This window comes from Ursus americanus, chromosome 23 (assembly GCF_024610735.1).
Source record: "Ursus americanus isolate L20-20 chromosome 23, mUrsAme1.1.p, whole genome shotgun sequence".
Classification (NCBI taxonomy): Eukaryota; Metazoa; Chordata; class Mammalia; order Carnivora; family Ursidae; genus Ursus; species Ursus americanus.
The window spans coordinates 15,046,629-15,071,792 of record NC_142149.1 but is presented as its reverse complement, the minus strand read 5'-3'; the positions used below and the strand labels follow the sequence as shown (position 1 = coordinate 15,071,792).

General features: G+C 35.1%; 1 protein-coding gene and 1 long non-coding RNA gene across 19 annotated transcripts in view; one reads left to right on the top strand and one right to left on the bottom strand.

Moving 5' to 3' along the window:
- Positions 1-25,164, top strand: part of TANC2 (tetratricopeptide repeat, ankyrin repeat and coiled-coil containing 2) — a 354,211-nt gene that overhangs the window by 132,614 nt on the left and 196,433 nt on the right. For 2 of the 18 annotated variants that reach the window (XM_045814344.2, XM_045814339.2), the window contains exons 1-2: positions 14,343-19,067; positions 19,278-19,308. The exons of 6 other annotated variants lie outside the window; for them this stretch is intronic. In XM_045814344.2, the coding sequence (XP_045670300.1) occupies positions 19,023-19,067; positions 19,278-19,308 (76 nt within the window). In that variant the 5' untranslated portion in view covers positions 14,343-19,022. 10 more of the 18 variants (XM_045814346.2, XM_045814342.2, XM_045814345.2 and 7 more) reach the window with 7 other exon arrangements.
- The window catches only part of LOC148107934 (uncharacterized), a 126,857-nt gene continuing 107,081 nt past the window's right edge, over positions 5,389-25,164 (bottom strand). Inside the window, exon 3 of the long non-coding RNA XR_015721264.1 lies at positions 5,389-10,172. This is a non-coding gene — a long non-coding RNA (uncharacterized LOC148107934). The remainder of the gene's footprint in view (positions 10,173-25,164) is intronic.

Here is a 25,164-nt window from a genome sequence, read left to right as displayed (position 1 = left end):
TTGTACTTCACTTTCCTTATTTCTAAAATAGGGCTAATAGGACTATTACAAGAACTGGATGAGTTGGTATGTACAAAGCTCATGAGACCGTATCTGACAAAGAATAAGTAGTCAACAAATGTTAGCCACATTTATTATAATTCTAGAAGAGATTTGGGTGATTTTCCATCAGCTCTGTTAAATATGAGTTCTGAGCCTTTGGAAGGTGATCTTCAAGTAATTTACTTAATTACCTTAAGTAAGCCCTTTCTCTTTTCTGAGGAGTAACCTTCAAATACTGCTATCCAATGGCTTAATATCTAGTCTTTGGGAAATTTCTTTTGGCCTAATTTAAAAAGTATTTGCTACATTGATTGGAATGATTGTGTGGCAGTCCAATTTAGATGGTTAATAAGTCGCAATAACCCATCTGATCATGCTATAGCCTAGTTACTTTAGATGCTAGCTATGGCCAAAATATTATTTTTATCATTATTAAAAAGGAATCATTGACTTGTATAGGATACATCCTGGGAAAAAGATTTAAAGCTATTTTGACATTAAAAACAGCCTGTACATAAGATTAGTCTACATATTCTGATATATTTTAGTGTACTTATGATACATTTTTCACATGATAATTACCTTGCAATTTTTGGAAGCACTGGAATTCAAGATGTACTTTAGTGAATTTTATTGTTAGAAAAAAATACCGGGTTCCTGTGAAGATTGAATAAGATTTCTTAAAACCTAATACATAATAAAGATTGAATAAATGTTACTTTTCTTCTCATTTATTATCTTGGATAAAATGGAAACAATCTTGAGAGAATTATTGAAAAGCCATTTTGAAAATATAAAGAGCATAGAGAATGTTAGTCTTCATAGTCTGATTTATTGCAGTGTACTCATGATTCTGTAGTATGAGTAAATATCTTGCAATTTTAGAAAAAATATTAGAATTCAAGATATAGTGAATTTTATTAGATTAAAAAATATAGTAAATATGTATGGTAGTCTAAGCTCCATCATTGCTAATGTTAAATATTTCTATTTTAATTTCTGTATGGATAAAGTATCTTACCAAATATCTCACTGTGTGGTCTCTAGACCACTGACATTAGAAATACTGGGAATACTTGTTTGGAAAATGCAGATCCGAGCATCTGGATTTACCTAATCAACCTCACTTCAGAGATTCTGTCTCATTAAATCTGGAGCCCCAGAATCTCTGTTTTTTTAAGGTTAAATGAGAAAATGTATATGAAGACTTTTAAGCTCTTTGGAATGATAGTACTAATTAAACTAGGTCTGGACCTCATTACTGTTTCTAATTCAGATTCTCTAGTTTTATGGGTTAAAGATTATGCTGTTGTAAATTCCAGTGGCAGGAGTGGAGAAAAGGGGGCTCTTACTTCCATTGCTGTCCCTGTAGTCTTCCAGACCAAAAGTATAGAATGTTAAGGGGTTATTACTTAATTCAATTTAGGTAATTTCAGTTATCATCAGTCAGTACTGTTAAAACCAGAGCTGGACTGTAGGAAATACTAAGGAACTATTGCAATGGAGAAAAGAGATCTTAGTGTAGAACTGGGCTCAATTCTAAATTCAGTAAAGAAAGCCAAGGATTTGTAGCCAAGGAACAAGGTGAGGAGGGCAGCAAGGTGGATGGAAAATTACGAAGAGGGAGACTTCAAGGGTAGGGAGACTTTTGCTAAAGCCAGTTTAACAGGATTGTTGCTGGATTGGCCAGGGTGATCAGAAAAGGGTGGAGGGATTCTCATTAAAGGGACTTACCAGGATCCCTGCTGCTACTGAGCTAGACTGCAGGCTTGAGGGTAAGGTTCAAGGAGGAGGCACAATAGAAAGGAGCCTGACAAAACTTAGTTAAGGAGAGAGTCTTTTTCAGTATATATATTTTGAGCAACTAAAAGTCAACATGTATTACCAAATAAAGAATCCTTTTGTGATATTTACACATGCTGGATTTCCAACACAATTCTCTTTTTAGATTTTTAAGAACTTAACCTAAGAATTTATATGTAAGAAAATAACTCTGTTCTACTAATTATTTTCATAATTGAATGGAAGTCACTCATACAGGTGGAACTATTATTTATAGTTTTGTAGTTTTTATTTATAGTAAGATTATTTATAGCAGCTGTAGTATCGTTGTATATATTTCATTGAAATATAGTAGTCCTGTCTTCCTGCCCCTATTCAACCACTACTAGGGAAAGTTTGCAAAAATGCTGCAATGTTCCTTAATGGAGGGGCCAGAATAACAAATTATTTTTACATTTTTCTTAAGAGGTGGTTTTGTTTCTGTCAGGTTAAAAGATTTATACATGGAGACTTTCTCACACACAAAAACTTATATCTTATCATAGAAAAAGCAAATGAGGGGTGCCTAGATAGCTCAGTTGGTTAAGCATTCAGCTCTTGGTTTCAGCACGGGTCATGATCTTGGGGTCGTGGGATCGAGCCCTGCTTGGGGCTGTGTGCTCAGCTTGGAGTCTGCTTGTCCCTCTCTCTCTGCTCCTGTTTTCTGTCTCTTTATCTGTCTCTGGAGTGAATAAATGAAATCCTTAAAAAAAAAAAAAAAGGAAAAGCAAATGAATTTGTCACTTGGAAGAGCAGTGTATTAGTGTGTCTGGCTTCAGGTAACAAAATGCATGGGCAGTGGTGTTCTTGTAGGATTGAAACCAGTGTGAAGAGCCCAGAGGTCCACCTTTAAAGCCTCCTCATCAATTCCTCAAGTTTAAGAACCACAAGTATAATGAAAATAAATGGGCTCTGCTCTTAAACTAAGCTGAATCCCAGCATTGCCTCTTTCTGGTTGTGTTATACAAAGTATGTTAGTTAATTTATACCTCCTTTGGTTTCCTCTGATACAAAAATATGATAAATTTACCTTCACAAAGTTGCTGTTAAAATGAAGTGAGATGCCTATACACACAGCCTGGCATGTAGACATTGAGTAATGGATGCTTTTCTTCTAATTTTATGTACCTTCTCCAACACACAACATTCACACACGAAAAAAAGAAAAAAAAGAGGGAGATCAAATTTGTGACTACAATACTATAGTAAAATCTTCACCTATGTAAAATGCTTATGGACAGTGGGTCCCTAGACCACTTGCATTGGAAATGCTGGGAGTACTTCTTTGAAAAATGCAAATTCCAGAGTATCCAAATTTACCTAATCAACCTCACTTCACAGATTGTGTCTATTACATCTAGAGCCCAAGGATCTCTATTTTTGGCAGTCTGTTTTGCTCACTAAAGTCTGAGAACCACTGCCCTGAGGAGTTACTGTAGATAATTATTTTTTTAGTAGTATTAAGAGTTTATCTCTTCAGATCACTAAAAAACAAACAAACAAAAAAAACCCCCACATTTTAGAAGGGCATCTTTTAAAAAATGGGTTCTTATATGCTCAATTTAACCTTTTCTTGATGACTTAGAGTTGTTACTATGAACATGGAAAGCTGAACTAGACTCTAATATATCTTAGGTGACCTATTGGAGATGTAGCAGTTAGCTCCTACACCATGTACCCAAACCATTACAGTTTTTCTCTTCTCTACTATAATCACAGACTCTTGTGTCAGTTTTCACAACTCTATTTTTACCTATTACAGTTCTTCATCTCCTTCTAGTTTGAATTTAATGATGTGGACTTAGAAATCACATCACTAAACCTGCTGACCTGGTATATGGCATTCTCTTACTTTGTCATCGCAGGCACGGAAGGGTAGGTACATCCTACTGGTAAAATCCTAGGCTACATATCCGTACCTTAACTTAAGGGAATCTGGAAAATGTAGATTTTTGGCTTTCTAGCCATAGTAGTATAGGAACACAAGTTGGAAGAGGTTGAGTAAACCAGCTTATAGTGTTTGCTACAGTAGTCTTCACATGGCTCTTGAACTTAATAGTTTCATACTTTCTACTCTGTTAATGAACGACACATCCAAAAAAAAAAAAAATGACACATCCAATCAGAGTGATATTCAGGAAAAAAGACCCAACGTAGTGAGTCTTTGTGAGCTGTATGAATATATCAGTGGTGACTTAATCTATTTAAATAGAAAGTCTTTTAATATTTCTTGTAGGTCTTCTCAGTGATGTGAGTGGTGTTAACTAATAACTGATAATACATTCTTTTGTATTCTTTATGTACTTCTTACTGCTCCTCTGGTGCTTAGGGATTAATAATTGGTCTCTATTATGATTTGAAGTATTTCATAGTTTAAAACTTGATGCAATTTTTACCAATTTAATTAGCACTAATATAGTTTTGTAGATGATTTTACTTTATAATTCAAGTAACTTTTAAACTATCACGGTACAGATTCTTTTTAACAATTATAATGATTTATTATTAGGATAGTGGTAATGTAAGTGCTGAAATGAATTTCTTTAAAAGTAGCCCTTTTGAAATCATCCCAAAGGTAATATTAACATTTTTCTACTTCTGCATTTGCCTTAGTTCATAAATTGCAAGTATAGACATGTTATTTTTTTCTATTAAATATTTAATAATATTTTATATTATAAAATTTTTGGCAGTTCATTTTATTTTTGATATATTTAATTATCAGAATGTTCAAATTATTATAGTTGATTTTTTTGATGGAAGTATACTTGACACACAATGTTATATTAGTTTCAGGTATTATAACATAGTGATTTGACAAGTCTGTATATTATGCTGTGCTCACCACAAGTGTAGCTACCATCTGTCACCATAATCATTACTATGGTACCATTGACTGTATTCCCTATGCTGTACCTTTTATCCCTATGACTTACTTATTCCATAACTGGAAGCCTGTATCTCCCTCCCCTACACCCACTTTATTTATCCTTTCACTGCTCGCCCCCCACCACCTTTGCCAACCATCAGTTTGTTTTCTGTATTTATGGGTCTGTTTCTGCTTTTTGTTTGTTTAGTCATTTGTTTTGTGTCCTAGATTCTACATATCAATGATATCATATGATATTGTCTTTCTCTGACTTACTTCACTTAGCATAATACTCTGGGTCCATCCATGTTGTTGCAGCTGGCAAGATCTCTTTTTTTTTTTATGGTCATCTATCATATCAGTGGACACTTGAGTTGTTTCTATATCTTGGCTATTGTAAATAATGCTGCAGTAAACATAGGGGTACATAGATCTTTTTGAATTAGTGTTTTCATTTTCTTTGGGTAAATACCCAGTAGTGAAATTACTGGATCATGTTATATTTCTATTTAATTATTATAGTTGAAATAAAACATGGTTTATATCTTCAGAAAGTATTACACACCATACATATAATTGATCTATTTTTTCCTTTTTTCCATTGTGCATTTATGTATATTTATATATGCTTGAATGCTATTATTTGAAAACAAATACAGAAAGTAATTTTATTAATCATTTAACTCAAGGAGATAGTAGAACAACTTAACATAAAATAAATAACCAAAATTAAAAGCAGAAATGAATAAAATTAAAAACAAAACTTCTTGATCAGTGAAGACACAGCAAGTTTATTGGAAAGACTAAGAGAATAGAAAAATCTTTGAGAGGAATGATCGAAGTGAAGAAGAGAGGAGAGAGGAAAGATAAATAATATATGTAACACATAGAATAAAGAATGAAATAGTCATTGATAATGTTTTCTTATTATAAGAGAATATAGTTATGCAGCTTTACAGCAAAATAACATAAAAAATTAGAGGAAATAGTGGTGCCTGGCTGGTTCAGTTGGTAGAGCATGTGACTCTTGATCTTGGGGTCATTAGTTGAGGCCCACATTGGGTGTAGAGATTACTTGATTGTACATACATACCTTAAAAAAAAAAAAAAGCTAGAGGACATGGAAGAAAACAAACTGTAATTGACATACAAATATGACAAGCCCTGTTACCATACAAATTAAAGATCCCTAAGAGCCAACAGGCACAGATGATTTTATAGGCAAGTTTTACTATACATTTAAGTGATAATAATAGTAATCATAATAATAGATTATGTGTATTGAGTTGTTTCTATGTTCCAGACAATATTAAGCGCTTTACATATGGGAGCAAATTTAGTTTTCAGAGCAGTCTAAGTGAATAGTCAATAGCTTCTGTGTGAAGACTTTCAATGAGGGCAAACTTTCTACTTTGTAGTATAGCCCATTCCTTTGTTGAATAGTTTTTACTGTCAATATTCTGATTTACATGGATGGAAATCTGCTCCTCTGTTGCTCCTGCTGATTAGTTCTAGTACTGTCTGTTAAGCTGTATGACATAAATGAACCTCCTCTTTCCCATGGCAGTCCTTTATATCCTGGAAAGCTTCTATCAGATCTGCTTTTCTATAGCTTACAGAACTTCATTTAAGGCCTGTCCCAGTATCAAGATGGCACTATATCTGTGTTATTTCCCTCATGTTCTATATCAAAATGGACATGAGGTTATTTTAGAATTTCTTTTCCTTCTGATCCCTTATTGACTCCTAGTGTTTCTCCCTTTGTAAAGATTTCATATAAACTATTTCACACCCATATTTTGCTGCTATCTAGTCCTGTAGCCCTCCTAATTTTCTGGATGGTTTTGCACAGACTGCTGTTAGTATTTTCATGTTCCTATCCTCATGTTCTTGTAGAACTCAAATGTCAATTGTGTGGGCCTGGATTTTGAGTATATGTTTTTTATAACTTATCTTCATAAGTCATAACTTACACTTCAGTAATTCTTAACAATGTTAAGAAGAATCTACCCTTCTTAGTTTAAATATATTTTCCTTGGTGGAAAAGATTAAAGGAAATTAAGGGTTGAGTAATTGTTCTATGTCTCTTGGTTGGAGGCAGGATATTGTTAAGCACGGCAAACTTTGGAGTCAGTTATACTTGAGTTCAAGCCCTGACTCTGCTGTATATTAGCTGTATGACTTGGTCAATTCACTTATCTACTCTGAGCAAGTTTGCTTATCTGTATTATTATTATTATCATTTTTGTTATTTCTGCCTCACAGGGTAATATATGGATTGAATAAGGTGTTATGTATGTCAAGAACATAGAGTTTAGCTCATAGCAGCTGATTCATATAAATGGAAGCTTAGAATCATTTCTTTTGTTCTCTTTCTCATGCACTGGATCTGGCCTTCCCTTGTCCATCTTTTTATTCCAAAAATATTCCAACAATCCTTTATGCTGTCTTAGAAACATAGCTCTTCTCAGCTTGGGCTCTGTTCTTCCTTAACAATATAATTAGAGGGTTTTCCACTCTTCATCTTTGATTATGTCCTTCTCTCTCTGTATATTTCTGTTTTGGACATAGGTCTGTCTTTATCAGAAAATTCCTGGTATGGCCATATTTATTTCTTTATATTTTTCTGTACATTTGTGATTGTATAAATTACTTATTAATTTTTAACCTGTACTCTGAAGCTGTATCCCTCTTAGAATTACTGACCATTGGCTCACAGCTTCTTTTCTTTGCATTTTTTTTTTTAAGAAATCTGCTTGCCTAAAATATGAAATGTAGATTTGACTTTATCCAGCATTCCTATTAGAATAGTGGCCCACTGAAAGGTCAAACCAGGGACACGTAGGATCTGAGGCAGAGAAGGCAATTTAGTAAGATGCAGTCTGGTAGCCATCACCAAGTGGAGACCTAAACACACCCTAAATATTAGGATGATCAGCAGTAAGTAATTGTGTATCACAGGAAGGGGGTAGACCCTGTTAATCCAAGGGAAGGGAATATAGGAGCAGATGACAGGCAGAGTCTAGGAGCCAGGTGGTCAACATCAAGAAAGATGTTTGACAAAGATAGCACACCATAAAGTAATGTTTTTGGCAGATCTTTATGGAATAAAGGTATAGATATATCTATAATGTGGCAGAATTAAGGCTCAGAACTCTAGCCCTGAAAGAACTGATAGTACCATACTGGTCAAGAGCCAGGCTCTCTTGGACAAAAAACCAGTTTAAAATTCCATATTCATTCATTTGTAAGCTGTATATCTGTATGGATTAATTCTTTTGAGCCTCTGTTTCCTCATACGTACAATAAGAGTAATAATACCATAGGGCTGAGAGAATACGGAAATGTTTGTAAAGTTTCTCTAAGTGCCTAGCACTTACTGTTATAAAATATAAATATGATTTGATAGTTACTTTATATTTTTAAAGGATTTATTTATTTATTTAGCTAGCACAAGTTGGGGGAGGGGCAGAGGGAGAGAGAGAATCCTAAGCAGACTCCCCACTCAGTGTGGAGCTCTAGGGGGTGCTTGATCCCAGGACCCTGAGATAATGACCTGAGCTTGAAATCAAGAGTCAGATGCTTAACTGACTGAGCCACCCAGGCGCCCCGGTTACTTACTTTTTAAATATCATTATCCTTACCATCATTAAGGTCTGTAACATTCACTATCATATGCTGGATATAATCCTCAGTATTTAAAAAAGTCTCAAGGAAAATACACGTTTACTTATAAAATTACATGGGCTAGCTTACTTTGCTTTGGATGAAATTATATCACCTTACTGTGATCAGTTCACATTTATTTGAAACTTCAGTAAATAGTTATTATATCATTGTTTAATAAAATTTTTGATACATAAAATCTTTCAAAATATTGTCTATATAAATAGAGAAAATAATAAAAGTAATCCTAACAGGTGGAAAAGTTGGCAATCACTTGGTTAATAATTTCTGATATGCTTTTTAGAAGGTATATGGTTGTTCTAAGAGCTGGATATCACTTTCATTTTTTTTAAGTTTTATTTTTAAGTAGTCTCTGCACCCAAAGTGGGGCTCAAACTTAAAACCTCGAGATCAAGAGTTGGACACACTACCAACTGAGCCAGCCACGTGTCCCAGATACCACTTTTAAAATACCATGGAGGTTACAGGGAAAAAAAAACTTCATTGTGCATGCCTTCTGTGATTTTCCCCAAATAACTCACCACAATTTTATGCCACTGTTCCTAGAAAGTCTGTGTTTTATGCTTAATTGACCCTATTTCCTTACTTGCTTATCTGCCTACCTACTGTGGAATGTAAGCAGTTCACAAAGTGTCAGATGTTGAATGTAAAAACTAAATAGTATTGGTCATCAGGAATACATCTCATTCACAAAGCATTGTGAAAGGCAAATAAGTATCCATGATACTTATCCATGATCCATATCCATGATTCAAAAGAAAACCTCTCAGTGACCCTCCAAACAGGAAGTAAATTATAGTATGGGATAATAGCCTAGCACAGAATATATATTGCCATTATAGTAACAGACCTTAGAATGTTCAACCATGTTGTTTTCTCATTGTAGAAAATTATGTGCCCAAATTGATGTATCAGCCCACAAAAGTAATAAACATGTGGCGTGACAGACTACTCCCTCTCTGATGAACATTTTAAACACCAGAGGGCAGAATGCTCCAAAGGACATTTTCTTTATTATAAATACATCATCTTCTTGTCATTTATTCTTTCATGTCACTGGCTACATTAAAAATAAGAGATATGGCCATTTTGGAATTGTCTATGTGTATGAATGGTCTGTTTTGTTTAGACAGCATAATGAACAGTGTTCTGATACATAGCAGAGTTGACTCAACATCTATATTTTTCTTCCCTTTCTGGTTAAGTCAATATTTTTGGCTTCTAAAGTGATTAAATTTAAAAAATTATATATACATCTATATCTCTCCATGAATTTCATAAATTCAGGTTCACTTAATGAATTAAATGAGAGGAAGAAGATTTGGTATTTATATCTTGTAGCTCAGTATGCTCTTTTATGTTCTAATCAGTAAAAAAGTTCTGAAAGAGCCACCTGCCATCAAATGATCTTTTTCAGATGTTGAGGTTATAATTTAGAGGTAACATCACACATTTGGGAAATTTTATTCCTGGGGTAGGTAATAGAGTCAACATACCAAGTAAAAACTGTATATAATGAAAATTATCCTCAGAGGTCCTTTAAATATCATTCATGGCATTCAGTGAACAAATACTGCTTTTCAATATGTCCAGCCTGCCAGTTTATCTTACTCTTTTATTGACCATCAGATGAATAGTTGTCTTACATGTAGAGGCCACATTATATGGTGTGTAGGAATATATTTCTTTCTCTTCTCTTAGTCACCATTGTACTGTTGCCAGTTGAAGTTCTAATTTGGAGCAGTAGTCATTCCTAAGAAAGGAAAAAGCCAACATTAGAAATCTGGCCAAAGCTTGAAGGGGTACCTGGGTGGCTCAGTTGGTTAAGCATTCAACTTTTGATCTCATTTCAGGGTCATGAGTTCAAGCCCTGTGTTGGGCTCCATGCTGGGCATGGAACCTACAAAAAAAGAAAGAAAAAGAAAGAAAGAAAGAAAGAAAGAAAGAGAGGAAGGAAGGAAGGAAGGAAGGAAGGAAGGAAGGAAGGAAGGAAGGAAGGAAGGAAGGAAAGAAAAGAAAAGAAAAGAAAAGAAAAGAAAAGAAAAGAGAAGAGAAGAGAAGAGAAGGGGAAGGGAAGGAAGAAATCAGACCAAAGCTTGAATTGCTATAACAAGTAGGATAGATTACTTTCTTACTTCTGTGGGAAAAAAAAAAAAAGGATTTTGTATATTCACCTCTTCATAAGTATTACCCTACCTTTAAACACTACAGAGTTTAGCACTGATGATTACTCCTTTGAGGAAGTTTCTGAAGGGGGAAGATTGAAAAAAGAAAAATAATATAAAACTCTGTGTAAGTTTTAGAATGGTTTACCTATATAAAGCATAAGGCAGTTAAAAATTAGTAGCCAAGGAAATAATTCAGCACCTTAAATCTTTCTCTACTCTTATCTTAAACCCATTTTTATAAAAACAAAATAAAACCTATGTATTTTGTCTTCTAAAGTACCTCAACCATGTCCACTTCCCCATCAGCTCCTATAGAGCATAAACAACATTAAAATGAATGTCAGTGGAAAGTGATTATTTGTGAAAGTTTGCATTTTTTTACAAAATTATTTTAGAATCCTTCTAATGCATGGATCCGCTCAACTTGATTTGGGACAGATGTGGACTTGCCCTCTTTTTCCTACAGGTATTGAGTTCTTGGTATTCTAAAAGTAACAACTAAAGAGAATTTCCTACAAAAATAACCATTGTGGAAAGACAGTATTTGATTTTAAACTTTACCAGAGAGAAGGGGTTAGATTATCAAGGAAAGAGAATTTGAGGTATGCTGTCTGTGGAATTTTTAAATCTAACGTAAATACTTATTTTTAGGTTTGCCCTAAGGTTTTCTAGTTAGGTGAGATAAGGAGAAATTGAAAGTAATTTGAAACATGTTTCTCACTTTGCCTGTTGTTTAGTATTATCATTCTATCAAAATTGCTTATTCTTTTTTACCTCCAAGTTATAATTTTCTAAAGACATGAATAAGTCATATTGGGGTAGTGGAATTACTTTTACATGATTATCTTAAATAATCCTTTAACATCAGTCCACAGCATCTCTGTTTACCCTAATTTAAAAATGAAATGGCTCCTTGCAACAAATATGTGCAGTGTGATGAGACCGTACATTCAATCAAACATAAAAACTAGCTTGAAATATGTTTTCTCTTATGGTCCATTTTCTGTCTGCTGAGTCTATTAAAATCTATTTTCCCATTTTATCTTCACTGTTTTGCTTAATTGGGTATTTTTAAATAAGATAACAGATTTTTAGAATTTCAAGGCTTTACATTATTTTATTTTATTTCTATAGTTGCTTTAGGAAGAAGTAGAAAATATGTTATTACTCAGACTTTACTGCTGATGAGTTTAAGTATTGGAATTAAGTGACTTAGGGTTATGTCTTGTAAGCAACTAAGCCATTATTACAACTATAATCAGAAGACAGGGGTGTATCCTTTCTTTTCTTTTCTTTTCTTTTTTTAAGATTTTATTTATTTCTTAGAGAGAGGGAGAGAGAGCAAGAGCACAAGCAGGGGGAGCGGCAGGCAGAGGGAGAAGCAGGCTCCCTGCTGAGCAAGGAGCCCGATGTGGGACTCGATCCCAGGACCCTGGGATCATGACCTGAACCAAAGGCAGATGCTTAACCGACTGAGCCACCCAGGTGTCCTTTCTATTAAATTGCAGTCCTTTTCATTCACATTGTATTAAGGTTATTATCATTTATGAAGCTTAAAATATCATAAATCCACAACTAACAAATATGTAATTATACCGGAATTATTGTTATACTGGCAGTGCTGTCCACATAAGAGAACATTGTAATAAATGTTTTACTTAATTGTTTTGCTTTATTTTGTATCTTAACATTTCATTAAATACACTGTGCTAGGAAGGAAGCATGCATCCATATGATACAGAACAATTTCATGTAGAATTGCCCTCTCTCCATAGATGGACAGCACCAGTGGATCCTGCTCTAGAACCCTAATAAAACGTGGCTCAGAGCTGTGTCTGGACTACTGCAGGGAGAGTACCATAACCACTGCTCAGCTTACGCATCAACACTATCCTAGTTTTCTCTTCTCCCATGATTCTTTTTTTTTTTTTTAAGATTTTATTTATTCATTCGACAGAGATAGAGACAGCCAGCGAGAGAGGGAACACAAGCAGGGGGAGTGGGAGAGGAAGAAGCAGGCTCCTAGCGGAGGAGCCTGATGTGGGGCTCGATCCCATAACGCCGGGATCACGCCCTGAGCCGAAGGCAGACGCTTAACCGCTGTGCCACCCAGGCGCCCCTCCCATGATTCTTTTTTGCCACTAATTTTGTCCGCTGGAAGGGAAGGGACTCTTCTGGATTCCTAGATTCTCACAGGAGAAACTGTCACGAGAAAGGTTCTCCAGGGCCAATAGGGAAAGACCTTTAGAAGCATGGGGTGGAACAGTAACCCTGTCTCACCAGTGATTGACACAAGGAATTTCCTTGGTCATAAGTAAAGGCTATGGGCATTTTTAGGGAAGTTTGTGTCTTTTGAATCTTTCTGTCTCTAGAAGGAATATAGGAGGTAGTTTGCCTGTCTTTGAAATTAATATCATTGCTCCTGTATCAGTCAATTGATGGTTCTCTAGTTTTGGTGTATTTGAAGCTACCATCTGAATGAAAGACATTTAGTCAGGTTTTTAGTATCTCTAAGTGTTTAAAAATAAATTTTCTGCTATCACATTCTAGACAGTTCTTTACTTATCACTGTCTAATTTTACCATTTAACCCAATAAATTATGAAGATACCACAGGCACATGTTAGCTTGCTGAAGTGTTATTAATCTTTTTAGTTACCTCAGTATGTGGTTTTTTTGTGTCTACTTAGGTACTGTATTTTGCAATATTTGTTCACACACTTCTGATTTAGGAATTCAGAACACGGGGCGCCTGGGTGGCACAGTGGTTGGGCGTCTGCCTCCGGCTCAGGACGTGATCCCGGCGTTATGGGATCGAGCCCCACATCAGGCTCCTCCGCTGTGAGCCTGCTTCTTCCTCTCCCACTCCCCCTGCTTGTGTTCCCTCTCTCGCTGGCTGTTTCTATCTCCGTTGAATAAATAAATAAAATCTTTAAAAAAAAAAAAAAGGAATTCAGAACAGAAAAATGGGAGGAGGAATTAGCAAGAGAGGAGTTTATAGCTTTAAGGCATGAGGAGCTTACAGCTTTTTAATATAAATTGTTCCCAGAATCCATGTCACAGCTCCTTATATGGTGCTGCTTTTTTCCTCTCGGTTGCTATGACAACAGCAGCACTGCACCATTCATCAGCTCTGGACCTGGGCTGCATTGCTAGCCTTCCGTGTTACTCCTGAATGTTAAGAACATCCGTGAATCATTCACTATGTTAATGCTGCGCCATTAGAAACCTAAGAACCAGTTTTTCCAGCAGTTTGCTCTAACAGAAGGGTAAACTAAACTGCGCCACAGAGAAAAATTATATAAAAACATTTTTTTTCCCTAAGGGACTCATACAATCTATATTTGCTGCAGTATTCTGAAAGGATAAGCTTCTGTCAGGCAATCTCATGAAAAGAGCTCGTCTGTGTAGTCTTTCTTGAAATCATTAGCTGTTCAAAGCAAATATCACACTGCCTCTCTGGATATAAAAAGAAGCAGGTGATGTTGTTAGGGGTTCTAAGCTCCTTGGGGAGCATCACTTGTGCTTTGGGACCATGATCGACATCTGCTGTAAGAAGTCTCACCTGTAATGCACAGTAAGTTCTGGGCAGTGTGAAGAGCTGGCTGGAGAAGATTAAAGTGTGGATGGATCATTACTGACGTGTGAGATCTGATAACAACATGACCAGTGAGTAAGAAGAAGCCTTTCAGGTTTTCAGGAGAAAAGACTATATAGTATTGACTAATGAGGAAGAAAAACTAAAGCCTTGTGAGTATGATGAGTAGAGATTTGTGTGTTACATGGATTTCTGAGATCTAAGGCCTACTTTGAGCTTTGTAAAAAACGAAACGCAACCTAAGAGAATTTGACACTTAGTTTTTAGGGAAGCCATTAAGAAATGCCATTAGGCACATTTATTTAATTTTTAATTATGTGGTTTTTTACTCTGTGTATATGAATCTTTTTAAGTAGTTTCATATTTAAAAAAATAATTCATTGTGAAAAAAGTTGCTAATTTTTTAATGTAAATGTGATGGTTAGGTTGCTTTTTTTGTTAGATTATGATTCCAGTATAGATTTCTCCTTCTTATTGCAATATCCTTATGAGTAAAATACATTAAAAAAAAAAAAGTAACGGTGCGGGAACCTAGAATTGTAAGCCTGCTTCCTTAATACATCAAATCTTTCTTATTTCATTAACGGAGTGCTTACAAATGGATGTTCTTGCACTGTTTAAGGATTTTTTTGTTTTGAAAACTTGACATTATTTGCTAGTTAGGTTTATTTATATTGTCTGTTTTCCCAATTAAGAAAGGTAAATTATTTACCATTCTTGTATTTCTAAGCCATTTAGTAATTATCAATTTAAGGCAGATTGAATTTATAGATTGAATTTTCTCACAAGACTCGGTCTCTTTTCTGGCTCTTAATTCTTTTCCCTTTTTAGTTCTTCAGCTAACCATGGTAACTTAGAAATGTGCTAAAAGTAGGAACTTTGGTTTTTCAAAATTAGAATATTTAGACTGATGTTCAGCTACCTCACAAAAGAAAAAGACATTTCATCTGGGTTTATACTTTCAGTTAGTTATCTTCCTGAATTACTTTTCTTAAATGCATGTTGTTCAGAGAAGGTATACTATAGGGAAATAACTGTTCCTTTAATTTGCGCAGTAAGGGGGGGGAGATTTTCATTCTTCGTTATTACTTCATTTTGATTTATATTCCTTCTTCCATTTTTGAGATTTTTGCCTTTAGGTCTATACATATGACTTTGCCCTGTATTTAAGAAACCTTTAAATAGGAGATTTAATATATTAAAGAATAATGAAAGTACTAATCACTGATACTTACTGTCATATCTGTCTTTAATAAAAGGATTTTACTTTTATTTGAAAGCCTATAATTAATAGAGTCAGTAAATTGAATAGTCATACTTCAATCATTGCCGTGTAAGAAAATAGGAATTTTGAATTGTATGTATATTTAGTAACTGTGTACATTGTAAGTTGACACTCTTTTAAGACTCCTCACAAAAAATATATATATATACAAAGGATTTTGTATTCCATTATCTGTGAAACCATAATTCTTATTAATAATAACAAAGACTAATTTGGGCACTTTTTAACAAGGATAGTATTTTTAATAACATGTTTATTTTAAAGTAATCTTTCTTGGTATATCCTGTGATTTTTTTTTTTTTTTCTGTTCGGGGACTTGCCCAATGGGTATATTCCAGAAAGTTGTATAAGCATATTTGTCTGTTTGTTTGTAAAGTGTCTAAATTAAAATCTACCCAGGAAGCTGCCTATTTTGAGAGATTCTGCAATAAGTCAATTTGGTGAATCTATATATCATGTACTAGGTTTTCTTAAAGTAAGAGCCATCTGGTTTTTTTGAGTGCATGAAGATTCAGATTACAGATTTAACTGGCAGCATGCTATGAAAAAAATTAAGCCTCATGCTTTGGATTTATAGTTTAACCCCTCAGTTTCAAAATCTTCAGGTTTACTTTCTGAAATCCTTTAAAGTCTTTTCAGTATTATTCATATAACATAACTGCCGAAAATCTTAAATTGGTAGTAGGCATTGCTTTTATTTGAGAGGAAATGTGCTAGTAAATAAATAATATATAAAATTTATAAATATTAAAGGCTTAAGTTTCTTCCCTAGTTTCCATTAACTGAAACTTAAACGGTCATTCTAACAATACTTCTGGATATCTAGATACTCATTAGTACCACTAAAAGGGTTTACAAGGAAATAGGTGCTTCATTTATGTCAAGATCTACATTTAAACTTAAAATCTCACATGGTGATAAGTTATTTTAAAAGAGTGATTCCTAGTTATTTTTTTTTCTCATGGAAATCAGCAGTCATAATATTTCTGTGATAAACGTGTCTTCTTTATCACTCCAACATTATGTAGTAAAACCTTTTAACCACTTGTCAGTGTTGCAGCTTAGGATACGTTAACCTCTCTGAAGTCTCTCTTCTATACAGTTAATGAAATAATGCCTTTTTGCAGTGTCATTGCAGACATTGAGAAAGATACTCTATGTAAAGAATTTAGTGTAGGACAAAGGAAACATTTTCTAAGTAATTCTCTTCCCTACCCTTCCTCTCCACTGACCTACTACAGTGGTTCTTGGGCTTTTCCTTGGGAATACCTTTAGGACAGAGGAATTTGAATGCATACCAGAGGGGTGTGAGATGTAGTCTAAAGGGCTTCCACAAGCAAATGTGGAGGGGCGCCTGGGTGGCACAGTCGTTTGAGTGTCTGACTCTTGGTTTCAGCTCAGGTTGTGATCTTGGGTTGTGAGATTGGCCGGCGTTGGCCCCACGCTCAGGGTGGAGGCTGCTTGGGATTCTATCTCCCTCTCCCTCTGCCCCTCCTGCTCATTCTCTCTCTCTTTAAAAATCAGTGGATAAATCTTTAAAAACAAACAAAGGCAAATGTGGAAATTTCCTGAAACACGTATTGTTTTCTTTTAAAATAGTCTGCATTCTACATTTTTTATCATAGAAAATGTTTTCCAAAAAAAATCTTTGAGTGAAACCTCACTCTTCAGGAAAACATGCCATGTTTTTTCCTATTAACATGCATGCCCCCAACACATTACTACCTATGTCTATGAATTTCTAAATGTAAGACATACTACTTAGAACTCTTGGCCTGGGTATCATTTTTAGGAAATAAAGATAGTGAAATAAAAGAAGCATATATTTCTCTGAAGAAGTAGATTGAGAATCAACAGGCTGGGATGAAAAATGGATCTGATTTTTAAAGCAGAAAACATACTCAGTTCAAAAGAGAGTAGTGGTATGGAGCTGGGTCAAGCTTGTAGTGAGATGAGAAAGGAATACTTTCAAGTCAAATAATAATGATAATGGAGAAACTAATAATTTAGCATTTTTTAAATTGTGAGAAGTCCTGCAATAAAGGAGCCTATTTGCCTGTTTAATCTCGCACCTCTGAAACCTAATTTGACAACAGACCACCTTTTTTTTCCTTACACAACTACAACAAAATCATGACAGGTAAGCATTTCAAGGAGCATACTTAGGGAAATAAATGTCATTTAGAAGGAAAGAAGAATGGGTAACATTTGGCAGCATTTTGGCACTGCAGAAGATTATGGAAAAGTAACGTTTTACTCAAATTCCTCCAAAAAACTGTGCTTTAATGTTTTAAAGAGTAGTAGTTGGGAGAGGGGGGAAGATGATCATGTAGATTAGCACGTGAAATGAGAAAGTGACTTGACTTAATACTTGAAGCAAGAGTGTACAGGAGACATTCAAATGGTAGACACATCAGTTTGTCTGGAGCGGGGGTTTCATGAAGGATGCTGAGGACCAGACTGAGGAGGCCTTTGGGGTGCTGGTAAACTAATATGGTAGCAGTGGAAAAGGTTCAAGGAGAGAAGGGTTTTAAGAAATAAGAAAATCAGTGATTGACCAGTTCTAAGATCCGGGAACGTGAGATTATCTGTCAAAGATGATGCCGAGACTTGAAGAATGGGACTTGATGGCCTCACTAATAGAAATAGAAGGACTAAGACAACTGGTTATGGAAGAATCAGCCACACTGAGTGAGTTCATGGTGACTGGAGGATATTAGAGTAGAAATTGTGGTTGCAACACTTTAAGAAGAAGTAAGATATTAAGATATAAATTTGTCAGTTATACCCATAAAGGGTAGTTAAAACTTGAAAAGTAGGGGCGCCTGGGTGGCACAGCGGTTAAGCGTCTGCCTTCGGCTCAGGGCGTGATCCCGGCGTTGTGGGATCGAGCCCCACATCAGGCTCCTCCACTATGAACCTGCTTCTTCCTCTTCCACTCCCCCTGCTTGTGTTCCCTCTCTCACTGGCTGTCTCTATCTCTGTCAAATAAATAAATAAAATCTTTAAAAAAAAAAAAACTTGAAAAGTAGGTTAAAAAAATCTCTTGAAAATGAGAGTAGAAGGGCACCTGGGTGGCTCAGTCAGTTAAGTGTCAGACTTCAGCTCAGGTCATGATCTCAGGATCCTGGGATCAAGCCCCATGTCGGGCTCCCTGCTCAGTGGGGAGCCCCCATTCACGCTCTCTCTCTCTCTCACTCTTTCTATCTCAAATAAATAAAATCTTTAAATAAAAAAAAAAGAAAATGAGAGTAGAACATATAAACAGAAAAGGTGAGAAATGAGTGTTTCATGAACATATACCAGGCAGTTTCACTTTATTCATTTGATTTTTGTCAATAGCAGTTTGAATTATTATGGCCCTGATCTTACAGATTAAGAAAATAAGACCTCAGCAGGTTAACCATTAAGCAATTGAAGCATAAGAGATCAGGATTCCAACTTAGGTCTTTTTCTAACTTCAGTACCTACTCTCAGGGGTCAAGAAGTAAATCTCAAGGAATATCCACTTACTGGACCAAAAGGGGAAAACTCATGTTAAAAGACGGATGAGATGAATACAAGGAGCAGTCTGAAAGATCCTGGGAGAACCAACGTGGTAAAACTGTTATGGAAGCTGAAGTTTGAGGGGGTTTTAAAGTATATTTAATCACCATTTTCAAATTCACTTAGAGGTCAAGAATACAAATTCATATGGGAGCATGAATCTATTGTTGATTCCGCTTTTTGTTTTCTGGAACTATAGAGATCAAACTCTTAGGTGCAGTCATCTGCATTAGACAAATAATTGTATTCTGTTTCTTTGAAGATGCGAAAGGGAGAGAAGCTACCTAAAACAGGTGAGAGTGGAAATGGGAGAAGGAAGCATCTAGTGAGAAATCCACAGCCAAATACGCTTCTTGGAGTTCTAGTTGTTTTTCGGTGTCTATAATACATTGTCACAAATAGGACCCTTTAAGACTTTTGAAGATAAAGTAAGTTTCTCTTCATTTAACATCACCCCAGTAATTTTCCCATTTTTATTTTTACATAGTTGAAGTTATCCCTAAAGCAAGATGACTTTTACATTAATTCCTGCTATATGATATAGCAGTTCACATTCTGCCACTTATTAGCTTTGTGATATTGGATATGTTCTGTAACCTCTCTATCTCATTTCCCGCATCTGTGAAATAAGTACAGCAATTCCCATAGGGTTTGTAAGGATTAGATGTGTTTTTACAGGCAAAATGCTTTGAACAGCCTTTAGTACATTGTAAGTTACTTAGCAATAATAATTGATGATGATATTACTTATTGGCAATTCCAACACTTCATTTATCTCTCCCTGTACCTTTCTTTACTTTTCCAGTGTTTCCTTTGGTGATAAGAGGAACTGTTTTTACTCTTTCTTGTTAAGTTATTAAAGTGAACAGAAAGTAGTTACAGCTCTGATCACAAGATTTAAAGCATGCTTGGATTTGGAAAACATCTGCTGTCCCTAGTGGTGGGTACTAGTGTGGACTTTTCTCTGGAACACTGTTACAGTAATCATTAATGTTCAAAGTATTTCAGCGTGAGTTTATGTTACTTCCAGTAGAAACTGGTCTCATAGTCAAACTAAAACAATTGATAAGTGTCCAATTTCCTCTTCCTTATTTGAAAGAAACTCCCTCCCTGAAAGTATGAACAAAATAAGTATATTGTGGTATGAATATGATATAATGAGAAGCTTAGAATTGTGATAAAATTGTACATTCAGTAGAGAGTGGGCTTTTCATGTTAGCATTTATGAGAAATGTAAGTTTTAAATTATTTAGCAGTATAGTTTAGCATAAAAGGCTATATAACCTAGTTTATGGACTCTGGAACCAGACTGCCTACATTTGAATTCTGACTGACACTAACTAGTTCTGTGTCCTTGGACAAGTAGTTGAACCTCTCTGTGCCTCAGTTTCCTCATCTATAAAAAAATCAGGTAATAATATCTACTTCATACAGTTGTTGTGAGGATTAAATGAGTAAAGTACTTTGAACAGTTTCAGATCAAAATTGCCCAATCGTTGTTAACTTTGGTGATTTAGTATGTAATTTAGGTCTTGTCTCCTTACAAGGCAGAAATGGTATTTATCCTCTTTATTACTATATTCCCAGTCTTTAGCACAACGCCTGGAATACAGTAGATATTCATAGTAGATGTTCTATACACATTTGTTGAATAAATCAATGAAACATTCTGAGCTTACCTAGGGCTTCAATAATATTCTTGCTTGAATACCTTCAGCAAAGCAGGCCAACTCAGATAACCCTTGTGTAATGTGAAATGCTTTCTCACTAAGGTTTTATTTAAGTGAAGTCTTGAAGGTGCCTGACTCACCATTTTGTTTATTGATCAGATTTGTGACGGTAAACACTTTTAAACTGAGGTTGGAAGTCAGTAGGACAAATCAGTCAGGCTCTTCCTCCCCTCCCTGATTCTCAGGATTCTCTGAAGATATTACAGTGCCTAGAAAAGGAAGAAATAGCTTTCTTCATTGCCAATTTTGACCTGGTTTAAGAACTTCCTACGGAAAAGTTGCTCTGATGTATGAGGTCGACTTACCTAAGTTCAAGGCTGGGGGCATACTACAGTTCTAGGTCTCTCATTTTTAAGTACCAGAAAAGGTCCGGTTTGGTTTGGCAAAGCTGAGATTAAGAATTGCTGTTGTTTTCTTTTTCTCACCACTAGGGCTTCTCTGTTGTGTTGTGGAATTCTTTTTATTATATTAGTATTTTCTGCTCTTCCTCTCTCTGGGGATAAGTCATTGCTTTAAAGAACAGTCTTTATCACTATGTTAGTATCTAGTCTCTTTAGCTTAGATTATTTTATAAGCTACCTCTTCTACTTCTAACAATTTTATTTTGATTTTAATTATATAATTTTTCCTAGATTATGCCTTGGATTTTGAAAAGACATTTTTTTGGGTCAATGTTAACCTGTCTAAAGTAGTTTTGCTTTATATTTTGAGTATTGCTTTTGACACTTCTCAGATAGTTTATTGTTAAGAATATGGTTAATAGAGGGGCGCCTGGGTGGCACAGCGGTTAAGCGTCTGCCTTCGGCTCGGGGCGTGATCCTGGTGTTATGGGATCGAGCCCCACATCAGGCTCCTCCGCTATGAGCCTGCTTCTTCCTCTCCCACTCCCCCTGCTTGTGTTCCCTCTCTCGCTGGCTGTCTCTATCTCTGTCAAATAAATAAATAAAATCTTTAAAAAAAAAAAAAGAATATGGTTAGTAGAGCACCAGATATTGTTTGGAAGTGTTGAATCACTAAGTTGTACATGTGAAACTAATATTGTACTGTATGTTAACTAACTGGAATTTAGGTAGAAACTTAAAAAAGAATATAGTCAGTAGAACGTCAGATAACTCCCTTTTATGGAAATCTATTCATGCTTTATTGCCCATTACTGTTTAGGTCATCTCTGTCCTTTTAATTATGGACACTGGCTGTCATAGTGGAGTGGCAGGATTTTATACTCTGTGTTTTATTTCCAAATCTAAATCTTGGTAATTGGTGCCTTACAGGCATCTTGTTATCTGAAGATGTCCAGTTGGGCTCCTGAGTCCAGTCTTACATTCTCATCTGCATTCTGCATGTAACTGTGCCCTAGGCAGGATGTGTTAGCTCTGCTAGTAACAGAAGCTTTCTTAACTGACCTTCACTTAACTAGTGGCATGATTAATTAATGTTCTGCATTCCCTTTTTGACACCCCCTGACTATTGTTAGGATAAGATGGATTTTACAGGCCAGTTGGCCACCTTCTGATTTACCTAGGTACTTCTGTTATCCTATGGGGGCATGTGCTTACTGAGAGGCAGTTAAATTACTACCCTTGTACTTCTTATTATGATCATATAACTAAAATTTATATATATTAACTAATGAAATATAAATGCAACAAAGAGGGCATTTATAAAGCTACTGTTCCTAGGAAAACTCTTTTAAAAGTCTTGGAAAAAATCAATTAAAATGTCAGCAAAGGTAATTTGCTAAAAAAGTTCTGTAATGAATTAGGATGAACGCTGAGAGGGATAAGATTGACGGTGTTTGAGGGTACAAACTTGTAACGAGTAGTAAATAAGCCATAGAGATCTAATGTACAATATAATGAATATCAACAATAATATATAATTATGTATGTGACAAATATTGCTACATCAGCAATCATATTACAGTATCTAAATGTATCAGTAACACACTATACACTTTATACAACGTTACATGTCAGATTCATTCAATTAAAAACACTTAAAAATCCATCTGCACTTAGGGTGTCTAAATTTGTTTTATTTTAAAGAAAATGAATACACTATACATTTTAGCATAGTTTATGTCAGAAGAAAAACTGGAATTCATGTTCAAACAGAAAGGCCTTGGCTTCACACCAGAAGTTTGATGGATAAATGTACATTTATATTTTAAGTTAAAGAGTTTGCTTCATGAATCGTTTTTGTCTTTCCCCACTGCTATCAAAAAATTTTTTAAACCGATCAACTACTAGTTCCTATCAGTGTGGGATATGAGGACTTCTAATACATATTACCATCATATTTTTCGATAGCCCTGACCACGTTTGAGAGAATCATGAGCAGAGCCATAGATTAGCGTGAAATAGACCTGTGAATTCTGGTCTTATCTGTGTAGGACTAAGGCCCGGGTTTAATTGTAAGTGGAGATTTGTGTTCAGTAACATGTCACTCCTACCCATTGAGCCTAAATGCCATCTATCAAACTAAAGAGCCATTTAAAAAGAATATTCTGTTCCTTTGGGTAGAAGTGCATGCTTCAAGGTAGTTTACAGAAGTAGTTAAGTTGCTGGACTTTGTAGTCAGACATACAAAGTTCAGTTTCCAGCATGACCACTCATTAGCTGTGGGACTTTTTGGAAGTTACTAGTACTCTTCCAGCTTCGATTTCATTGTTTATAAAATGTGCAGAGTAAGAGTAACTGCCTCATAACAATGTTACGAGGATAAGCAAACCATGTATGTCAAGTGCATAGTAGACCTATGTACAGAAACTCATAGCAGTAACTATGAACAAGAGCGTTGCATCTACCTATTGTTATAAGTCCAATTAAATTGAAAAAAATAAATTATAGTCACCACCTTCTATTGCCCTTATCATAATCCTTTGTATGTCTACATAATTACAAAATAGGAAATAAAATCTGGAAAACTATTTATATTTCTCCTTCAGTGTTTAAATTAATTATTTCTTTCCTCTCAGCCAAATTTTTTTCTCATTAGGTAGCACCATAAAAGATTTATTATCTTTTGTTAGCTGTTTGTTAATTCCTTTCTTAAAAGGAGTCAGTACTGACAATTACTTTATAAACCTGTTAATTTACTGTTTACATTTCAGGGGACATGGCCTAACGTAACGTATAATTGAATCTGTACAATAATAAAATGTTTTATTATGGGTATTATTACCAAACAATTCTGCATATCTTTATTAAGAGCAAAATAGTCTTTTCCGCCATGAGGCTTCCCTGAGAATTTGAAGCTCTGATTTAGTACAGTTGGAATTATATTAAAACACTAAATTCAGAACTACTTGTTGTAATATACATACTTTACTGCAGCTTACGTTGATATGCACAAATATCACTAAAATCTATAAATAATTAATAAATCGGTTTATTTTTCAGGAATCTAAAAACAAAACATTAACTTTTTATTCCTTCAAAGTAGTGGGAAAATGAATGTAGCAAAGTTTATAGGAGTCAGACAACATCAATGAAGGATAAGCTTCAGGAGGTTAAAACTTGGAAACATGGAACAGATCAGAAGACACAAAATATTGACTAGAATTTAAAAACCCAGGAAAGGTTTTTCAAGAATTGTAACTAAATAGAATTTATTTAAAAGAAAATAGCTCTAACCAAACTGCTTTGGAATATGTTATGTTATAGCAGTAGGAATAGAAGACTGATTCTCTACTGTGCTTTTTTAGCTCATAGCACAGTTCGATAAAGTAAAATGTTTAAAAGCAAGAAGAATGTAATTGCTACATAATGTGCAGATTAAAATTGGTCATAATAGATATCTAGACTGACAAGATTGCCACTTAGAAAGTCTGTGGCTATAGTGGTTGAGGATGCATAACATAAAAGCTGTCAGGGAAAAGGAAAATACCAGGATCATTTGTTGACTGGTTGTATGTTTTGGTTTTTCTTCCTGAACTCTTCCTTCTCTACCCCATGAAAAAAGGGAAGGGGGGGATTAAATGTATATCTCTTACCAAATATCACAGCATCATTACTTTTTCAAGCAAAATTTATTTTTTTTTTTTTTTCTGTTTGCACCAGTTGTGTGGATTTGTATGTGAATTGGTTTTTTTATCGCGGGACTGATGCTAATATCCAGTATTAACGGATGTTCAAATCAAGTGTAAACCACTTACTTTCAAGACTTTTTCTATGATATTATTTCATAGCTTTTAAATTCTGAAGGAACTTTGGAGATCATCTGGATTGGTGAGTTCAGAGTGTGGTCTATGGACTGGCACCACCAGCATCACCTGGAAACTTTTTGGAAGCGCAGATTCTCGGGCCCCACACCAAACTACTGTATCAGGAACTCTGAGGATGGAGTCCACCAATCCATGTTTTAACAAGTCCTCTCAGTGATTCTGATGCATGCTGAAGTTTGACACTTACTTATCTA